The sequence below is a fragment of the Camponotus floridanus genome, unplaced genomic scaffold, assembly GCF_003227725.1.
Source record: "Camponotus floridanus strain SB8 unplaced genomic scaffold, Cflo_v7.5 scaffold268, whole genome shotgun sequence".
NCBI classification, from domain to species: Eukaryota; Metazoa; Arthropoda; class Insecta; order Hymenoptera; family Formicidae; genus Camponotus; species Camponotus floridanus.
This window is the reverse complement of record NW_020229401.1, coordinates 44,896-55,233: the sequence shown is the minus strand read 5'-3', so window position 1 is coordinate 55,233 and position 10,338 is coordinate 44,896. Positions and strand designations below refer to the sequence as shown.

Below are 10,338 nucleotides of genomic sequence, written 5' to 3'. Positions count from 1 at the left end.
TTATACATATACATATAAATAATCATAATCATTAAATTTTGCTTCGATTACTCAAAAAGACAAATTAGATATATCATTATATTATTTGATTTTGTACAATCATGAAAACGGATGTGATATTTTTTAAAAATAATGAAAATTGTGTGAAAAGTAAGATTACAAAATTTCTTTAATTTTCATTGATATATGTAACATTAAGATTAAACCTAAAAATAATCAGATCAGAATTAATTTAGAAATATCCTAGAAATTTTTTTTCTACATTAAGATTTATTGAGTTGTTTGGAAAATAAGATAAACATTAATTTAAGTATATTGGCTAAATAGTATCGACTGGACTTAGTAAGGCATCCTCTATGTTCTTTCTTAATGCTGTAATATTTTTCAGACAAAATTCGAAATTTGGTCTAGCATCCGCTGCATTCCAGCAACGTAGCATCAACTGGTACAAAGATGACGGACAGTTAAGAGTCATCGGTAACCTGCCTCCAGCACGTACATAATTTATCACTTCTTTATCAGTCTTGGCAACATAAGGTTTCTCACCCAACGATGTAATTTCCCACATTAATACCCCAAATGACCAAACATCGCTTTGAGAAGTAAATATTTCAATTATCAAAGATTCGGGTGCCATCCAGCGAATAGGAAACCAACGTTCTCCTTTCTAAAACACATGATTTAAACAAAAATTTAATTTTCTGGTTCAAATTGTTCATTTTTAGAATATGTGCAAAATGAAAAACGTTCATTTATCTCTTGCTATATATAAATAAAAACTATTTATATTCTATATTATATTCTATATTACTTAAAGAAACAATGCAGAATACTATTAGGATAAAAAAAATGGAAAGTATTTTAAAAAGAATTCAATTTTTAATCATTAAATTTTTTCATAATTGTACTTACCACGCGATAATAATCATCCTTGTAGATATTTCTAGCTAGTCCAAAATCTCCAATTTTTATGACACGATTCTCTCGATTTCTCGAAGATACTAAACAATTGCGACACGCTAGATCTTTATGTACGAAACGTAACTCTTCCAAGTAACAACAACCTCGCGCAACATCTTCGCACATGGCGAGCAAATCTTGCAACCGCAGAGCAGGCGAATCTGACGCTTGCAAATTTCGACATTCTCTCAAATATTTTAACAGATCAGTTTCCATCAATTCCAACACTAGTAACGGAGAATCTCCATCTAAACAAACGGCAAACAATTTTAATATATGTTTGTGTTGAAAATGATTCATAAGCTTGGCTTCCTTTAACAATTTCTCTTTCTCATGGGAAGAAGCATCTTTTCGAAGCGTTTTTATTACAACGGATATCTCTGTGCCCGATTTTTCTAAATCCTTCACCTTTCCTTGAAACACCTGCGAAATATTTCACATAAATTTACATGAGTACTTTATTAGAAAATGTATAGTTAATGTCAAGTAATATTATATTTTACTTTATATTAAATAATTCAATGAAAAATATATAATAAAGTGCATGCTTGTTGTCTCATGTAAATTTTATATTACTTATAATCTATGGAAAAAATTCATGTAACTTATATCTTTATTAGAAAACACTCATCTGTTTTGTTAATCCAAAAATTAATTTAAAACAATATTTGAAAAAATTAATTTTTACCGTTCCGAATGCTCCGCTACCAAGATGTTTTGTAAGTGTAATTTGATTTCGTGCGATTTTAGTTATCGCACATTCATCCAGAGTGTTTCGCCAAGGTACTTCATGTAGAATCGCCAATTCTACATCGGTCATTGTTGAAGACAAAAATTGTTCATTATTACCTCTGCGTTGACGATACACTATTATAAAATTTCGATTTAATTATGTAATAATATGTATTATAAGATTTACTGTTTTTTAGTAAAGTTATTTGTTTAATTTTACATAAGTAAATTACTATTTTCAGTAAATCTCTAGATATTATATCAGATATATATGTATAATCTACAATTCAAGTCGACATCTACATCAAATATACTTACAACGATAAATGTAGAAAACGCAGATTATAGGAACTATAACCATGAAACTTAACGTCAATAATAAGTAATATTTATTCGCTATTATTCCAGGAGTGCTCGGAATATCTAGATTAAGCAAAAATATAATTTTAATATCTTCGTGTGTGTATATTTTTACAAATTTATTGTTACTTGTAACTTTATTATAAGATTTAATTTTTTTTAATTTTAGGCCTATTCATATCCAAAAAATATCAGCACATAATATTATAATATCTGTGCAGCACAAAATATTACAACTACTTTGCAACAATGTTGCAATATTACAAATTGCAAGGCAACATTACGGAAACATTGTAGAAATATAATTTAACAAAATGTGTATTAGATATTAGCAATATGATGTTCATATTTTGAAAACACTTTAAAACTATAACACTCTTTAATTTATCTATAAAAATAATATAATAATACATTTTTTATGTCTATATATATGCGATGAATTTTACTTTTTTGCAGAAGTCAAATGAATTATTGACACAAATAATATCGAGTAAATATAATTCTAAGCTACAGATAAGCCTTGCTGTTTTTTATTAAAATATAGATAATATTTTATATGAATGTTACAAAATATTTTATGATATATTTTCACTTCATGTACGAATACGATATTAATCTTCAAAGATAATTTAAATTTTTAAATAAAAATGTAATTAGGAATGTATAATTAATTCTATAACTAGTATATAAATGTGTATAAAATACCCATTATAAAAGTATATACAACAATTAAAATAAAAAAAGTGATTCGTAAGTAATAGTTTAGAGCAATTTTGTATAAAAATATAACATTTTATTTTATATGATGTTATGTTTAAATATAATTTTGCAATATATTAGATATCATAAACTAATATTTATATGAAGCTTTTTAATTTAATTAAATGTTTCCAAGATATTCATCCATCAAAAATATTTTATACGTTATGTTATTAAATGGTTGCAGTAACGTTACATTCTTTCCAATATATTACACTGTAATATTATTTCATTGCAAAAAGAGGATACTTTAACTTTATCACAAGCTTATAACAATAACTCAGCAAAGTTTCCCATTTGATTTGCAATATTGCAATGTTTCAATGAAATTATTCTTCAATAAACCTTAATGTGCTACATAAGTATCTTCGTTTGCTTACCAAGTGTTGAAAAAATAAATCTTTCATCAGCTGGCCATATAAAAGTTTCCTCAAATTCGAGATATCTCAATATCAAGCGAAACTTGTATAAAGTTCCCGATTGTAAATTTTTGACATAGTATATTACTTTATCTTTATAATTCATTTTAAAATAATTCATTGTTTGCCACTTTTCTGCTGCAATATCTTTGTACTCTAGTGTAAAAAAGATTGTCAGATTAATGTTGGAGATCCATGAAATGTTCATGCTATTTATGTCGACCTCGTCCAAAGTAATATTGTTTGGTTCTGAGGATATGTGAACGATCTTGCTTAAACTCTCGTTGTACAAATCGCTTGAATTAATTGGGTACACACGCACGTATATCAAGTAATCTTGTACTGGTAGCGACAAGTTAATCTTTGTGAAAAATCTGCCATCTACCATACGTTTCGGCATATTAATAAATTGTTTGCTCTTTTGTTGTATGCCGTTCACAAATATAACTGACGTCCAATGCACTTCGTAAGTCAGGTCCGCACAGTTTAATTTCTTGGGTGGCATCCAATGAACTACTGCTATAGTAGGCGTCAAAACTAAAACACTTATGTTTTCTGGTGCATTAAGCTTGCCCGAATTAATTTTTATTGGTATCACATTCGAATCGAATGGATTTATTGATAATTGATCAAAGTAAACATTTTTTAAAGTAAATTTCAACTTATACTCTGTAAACGGTATTAAGTTCTGAATCTCGTAATATTGCTCGCACGTCTGCACATTGAATTCTTCAGACTTGTTGAGATTTTTGTCTACACAATGCTGGCTTACAGAGATAGTATATATAGTAGTCGGTAAATTATATCTTTTGCATCCACTTTTTACAACCGGCTCCGGAAGATTTACAAAGATGCTGTTTGCCGTTGCAGACACATTCTCAAAATTGTAAACTTTTTCATAAGGTGTCAGACATCTCATTGATATGGCTGGAGAATATGGTTGTACAGATTTATCAAAAGCATAAATTTTATAAAACATTTTATATGATCTTTCTATTATTGTCTTTTCAACATATTCAGCTGCATTTACGCTCTTGAGACTTGCATATTTCTTTTTCAAAACGTACATATATGGAAACATGGCCTTATAATTTTTTCGAAATGGTAAAATGTAGATGTTTGATTTGTCAATCGTCATAGATTTGAATAGGATGTTATCACGCATGTTTTCGTTGTGTAAAATTGTATTGCACATAGAAATGTCAATGTCTGTCACAAATATATAATCATCACTTAACCAGTAAATTGACGGTTCCTTATTATTCATGTTATCAATTATCATATCTTTGAAAGTTCGAGCAGCATGATAAAGTTTTGAAGAGCAAAAAGATGCATTTATAGAAACAATTTGCTCGATTATTCCATCGAGATCAGTTTTTATCATTTTTAAATGTTCTCCCCAAAATTGTATATAATATAAAATTCTAAAAAATATGTAATTATTTTACTCATTATAAAACATTATTCTAACAAAAACAGAAACTTATATGTAGTAAAAATTCGAAATTCTTATAATAATATAATAACTTATTATATTTTTTACTTGTGATCTTAATTATAAAACCTCGTAAAATTATAGAAAAATTATAATACAAATTTGCATAAATTTTTAATGGAAAATTATTTTTTCAGGTAAACAGTAGTAAACGTACCCCATAGACGGTGATACATTTAAATACTCGATTGGAATTTCTTCTTTGAGAATCTCATTAAATTTAATTATGCCATTTTCCCACATTGTTAAGTCGAACTTTACAATATAATAGTAGTTTGACCGTCGATAGGTGAAATATAAATTTCTTGCTACCCAGTCAATGCAGAGATTATGTAGAGTATTATGAAAGCTAGCAATTTTTGTGATATTATTTTCATTAATGTTCAATGTCAGTAGATCTTTTCCGTCACTCCAATAAATTCTATGTTCTTGTATCAAATAAGTGACATATCTTGCAAAAAAAATGGATTTATATCTGAAAAGATTATAATTGTATGATAAAAAAATTATAGTCGAGATTTCTAATTTTATAGTTATGCCTACTATAATGTTGATAATAATAAACTTGTGCATAATAATAATAACTTTAACTTTATAGTTAGTGTTAAAAAAAATTTATGATAATTAGAACTATTTTTTATTAGTATACGTACCCTTGCATTACGAAATTAGTAACGTTTAAATCCACGTCCAATATTTCTATTTCATCCCATAATGAGATTAATAATAATTTAGGTATTGGATTTTCATGTGTAGTCGACACATTGATTAAATCCGTGTAAGGACCAGCAACAATTTTAGTATGCGCACGTACTCGAAAATAATATGTCGTGTTAGATGATAGATTGTGCACCGTGTGCTCCAATTTTGTAGCTGTGATATTTTTATCATCGCAGGTTTCTTTAAAGTCCTCGAAGAAAGAACACTGCACTTGGTACATTTGTATTATTTCATCGGCAAATTCTGGTTGGTTCCATCTGTAAAAACATAAAATTTTAGCAAAACGAAATAAAAAGGAAGACTGAAAGAACATGGCAAGATGTTAGAGCGTAAAAAAGTCGAAATAATAATAAAGACTCTAAGTAAGAGACATACTATATTAATAATCAGTCAGATATAAAAATATAAAAAATATGTCTGAAAAAATTGATTCGAGTGAACAAAAAATAATATATACGTACGTTTCGATCTTTTCAAGATCCTTTTCAATGTTCGAGATGTCGTTAGAAAATAAATTAAATTAAATTTAAATTAAATTAAAATAAATTAAAATAATAAATTGAAATAAAATTTGAGTCATCTTATATTTTAACAAAATTATAACAGAATTATCATTTTGATATATTTATGTCGTTGAATTTAAGAAAAAGAAAGAAAAATGAAAGAATACAAACTGAGAATTTAGATTTCTTACCTCAATGTCACAAAAATGTCGTTTACTTTTTCTGTAAATTGACTGTCAAATTGTACGAATGCTCTGAGAGAGATTGGCTTGTCCAAACTGCTTTCTACAGATTTTTGGATCGTACATATTAACATAATTATATATAAGATTAAGTGGATTATCTCAGTAAATCAGAAAGAACAATTTAATGTGAAAATAAAGGAAAGAGAAAAAATAAATGTAAACTACAAAATATGAAAATTAGCACAGTATTGATCTTCAAAAAGATAATATAAGAATTTTTTGCGTCATTTAAGATTTAAAAAAATAATCGTTAATTCATGGCAAAAATAAATAACTTTTACTAAAACGACAAGTACTTTTCGAAAAATTCCTATAGCTTAAGAAATCAGAAGTATAATATTTGCGACTGCTTTAAAACAGAGTAACATATTAATAAAATTGATTTTACCTTAAATTATAACAATTTTTATGTACAATGTTATGTTTATATTATGCTTTTCTGTTTCTTTTTAGAGCAGAATTAAAATTTATGTTCTTTTCAATACTGGAAGATCTTTTTAGATTTGATTGCCACTCTTTCTTGAATTTAAATTATATTTACACTTTTTTATCATAGATTTTGTTATTAATGTTTTATTTTTTTGCATCTTACCGATAGATTCTGGAATGATAGAAATATTTGCAAGTATAACTTCATCGACTTCTCGCTCATTTCTCACAGTACTATCAGAATGACTCCGGTCAGATTTGAAATTTAGTATATGATGATCACTTTTCTCGGACATTGAAATATCCTTCATAAAGTGTAACATACGAAAAGAATTAAGTGAATATCATTCAGGCGATTGTTTCTGGCTTTTAATGATAAATTACATAATATATAAAATTAAACAAAAAATTGACATTCGTTTTTGGTTCGTGGTTGCTTAATAATACCGGTTTGATATATACCATTCCTAAATGATATAAATTAAATGTGATGTAGTTTTATTTATATCATAAAATCTATTTTTAATTTATTTTTTTAAGGCATCTTCTATATCAAACATAACGCATATCAAAAAGAAAATCAATCAATAGGTTAACGAGAGTCAATGAAGATTCATAACAGCTTTGTCAAGTACAAGCGAAAGCTCTTTGCAATTATTAAAACAATTTTGTCTAACGATTTGATTCTTTCTCACGATGAATTAGTTAACTCTATTCAATTATAGCGTAACTCATATTTCTTTTTAAAAATGTGCCGATATTACTAAAGTTTTATTAATGTTTGTACTTCAAGAATACAAAGATTAAAAATATTGTTTCTTTACAGTTATTAAATATTAGTCATAGAATTATATAAATTCTTTTATTTATTATCTTGTCAAGTTTTTTCGCGAATTATTTCGAATGTTCGTTATATTTTTAACACAAATTCAGCAAATAATAAATATAAACCGATAATGTCTCGATAAGAATATGTGTATATAGTTGTATATAAATGAATATATGTACAAATAAAAATTAATATAAATTCTAGCGATAGTTGTTGAATATATTGTCGATCGAAATATTAGCGTTAATAGATACAACTTGAAGAATGTTTAACGAATGATTTTTTTATCAGACAGATTTTCTATCTCGATATTTAGTAGCTCTGTCCCGTTATATAATTATCCTAAACACAAAGAAATGATGCTAACTTTCTAAATTAATGTATAAAATAAAATCTACATTAATATAAAGCTTACTTTAGATCGATAAATATTATTATATATATATCTAGGAAAATAAAAAATTTTTAAAAATTGAAAAATAACATAAAAATCTGTTGAAGTGCCATCGTATGTATATATTAATGTAGCAGATAGTAGACACAAAACTTCATCAATTTTAATAATTGTTATTTTTAGAAATAATTATTTTATATATATATATATATATATATATATATATATATACTTTATCCATCTTTTTTTACATCGTACATACTTTTCTTTTCATATTGAATTATTTTATTTTATCTTACCTTATTATATGTAAAATATATAATTTATTTTCATTCTTGTTTAGGTACACTACTAACTGCAATAACATTCAATTGTTTCTTAATCAAACGAAAATATCTCTTACCTGCGTGAAATTTAATTCCGGACGCATGGAAACATTTTCTTCCTGAAGGATGTTTGAAGTGGTATAATCATTCGGCGTGATAGTTGCCTTTATTAATACTAAACCTTTCAATAAAACACAGAAAATTGTTCCAAACATGATTTGCATTTTTCGTAAACGTTTGCACTCAATCAGTTCCCGTTGAATTCTGAGTTAATTGTTTTTCTCACTCTACTAATTCTGATGTGTTAATCGAATTGATATTAATTCAAATATATATAAATTTATTTTCGATAAATTTCTTAAAACTCAGTTTTAACGAATCGTAAGTTATTATCTTCTAATATTATGTTTTTAGATTTTTCTTTATGGTCGAAACACAATATATATCTTAAGATTAAATTAGGGAATTCTTAGAAAATAAATAATTTTTTTTAGGAGAACAAATGGCAATGCAAAATAATACAAAATGATTTGATTGTATAGCAAACAAAGGAATATAATTATTATTAGCCTTTTTTATTAATATTATAGTAGAATAACGTCGATAAAAAAATAATCACAATCAAATTACACACAAGAGAAGTTATAGAATTATAGATGTTGTAACATTTTCAGCCATATTCAAGCACACGCAGCGTGTAATCGAATTCACTTGAATATTTATTATATCTTTGGTTTTATTAAATATGTAATTATGACAATTCGTTCGTACGATTGTGTTACTATATACAATTGTGTTACTACGTATGCTTTTAAAATCCACATTCGTACACAATTTTTTGTGATATTCATATGATGCAGTTTAAATCAAATGATAAGTACCGCGGTAGTGTGTTTGACTAGCGGTCACAATACTAACTGACTTCGAATGATCAATCTGATCATGTGTTGCCATGACGTCTCATTAACTGCATTCCGTTTGTAATTTATTTTTTTCCACGGAGATACTCGCGTTCAAAGAGAATTAAAATTTTTAAAAATTATTTGACAAAAAAGTTATACATGTATAAAACAAAAATAGTTCAATGTATAAATAAAAATAATTATATGTATATATAATTGTTTAATGAATTTTATTATAAACTTTTTATATTAATTTATTTCTGAGTATCTTCTCTTTGGCATAAGGGGAACGTTTATCATATAAAAAGATATTCTGATTATAAGAAAATATAATAATCGATTTAAACAATTGATTTATACGTTTTCTGTGACATTCATATAATTCAGTTTGAATCAATACATAGCGTTTTTAATATAAATCTTGTAGTTCTAGTATAAATAAATATAAATTTTCAATAGCACATAAATAACTAAAATAAATAAAATAATTATACGAGTTATTATTATCGTTATTTGCATCGAATAAACTTATAATAACGTATATAATATAATTTTACTTAATATTAACTTAACATAATATACTTAATATAATAAATAATATAAAAAACTAATAATATTAATTACTTTATTATTTTAATTATATTATTGTTATTTTATATACGACAATTTTTATATGCACCAGTGTGCATTAGTGCATCCAATCAAATTCTCTCTTTCCCCGTTATAAATCAATTACTTTTTCAAAAAAGTGATTTTCTAATGCTCCGGTCTCCTTTTGTAACTTATTCACTCCATTCATATATTAAATGATATACAACATTATTATTTTCAAAACTATTTTTATATTTTTAAAGAAACATTCTGCTAAGCATAATTAAGAATAATTATATGTATATATAATTCTATATGTCAAGAATAACTAAGAATAATTAAATAAGTATTTATATAATAGTCTCTTTTTTAATTCATGCATAATAATAGACGTATTTTCAAATATTTTAGAAATTTATAAAAATTTATTCCCTCCCTAGCAATGATATATGTATGTACAAAGATTTATATGTACAATTTGAAATAGGAAAAAACTCCGAAATATAATATAAAAAAGCTTGAAAAGAAAACTACAATTGTGTATTAACATTTACGAATTTACAAAATGGTTAATATTAAAAAGTGTGGAGATCTTATATAAAATACAAAAGTACACATGTTGAATATCTAATAAGTATCGTAAGAAAACAAACATTCAAATATTAATACATGCA

At 25.7% G+C, this 10,338-nt stretch overlaps 1 protein-coding gene across 1 annotated transcript; it reads right to left on the bottom strand.

Annotated features, from left to right (window-relative positions):
• Positions 1-262: 262 nt before the first annotated feature.
• On the bottom strand, positions 263-8,498 carry LOC112638227 (proto-oncogene tyrosine-protein kinase ROS-like). Its single transcript, XM_025409475.1, has 10 exons — positions 8,249-8,498; positions 6,786-6,927; positions 6,140-6,233; positions 5,379-5,702; positions 4,883-5,200; positions 3,192-4,654; positions 2,011-2,115; positions 1,649-1,827; positions 913-1,383; positions 263-667 (listed from the first exon to the last, which is right to left on the bottom strand). The coding sequence occupies exons 1-10, from the start codon at positions 8,393-8,395 to the stop codon at positions 320-322; spliced, it is 3,591 nt and encodes a 1,196-aa protein (XP_025265260.1). The 5' UTR covers positions 8,396-8,498; the 3' UTR covers positions 263-319.
• Positions 8,499-10,338: the final 1,840 nt, after the last annotated feature.

What these genes read in the sequence shown, in the direction of transcription:
- LOC112638227 (XM_025409475.1), bottom strand. Translation starts at nt 8,395, where the DNA reads ATGCAAATCATGTTTGGAACAATTTTCTGTGTTTTATTGAAAGGTTTA. An exon ending in GTAGCGGAGCATTCGGAACG is followed by an intron (nt 1,384 to 1,648) that starts GTAAAAATTAAT and finishes AATATTTCGCAG; the next exon opens with GTGTTTCAAGGAAAGGTGAA. An exon ending in AGGATGATTATTATCGCGTG is followed by an intron (nt 668 to 912) that starts GTAAGTACAATT and finishes CATGTGTTTTAG; the next exon opens with AAAGGAGAACGTTGGTTTCC.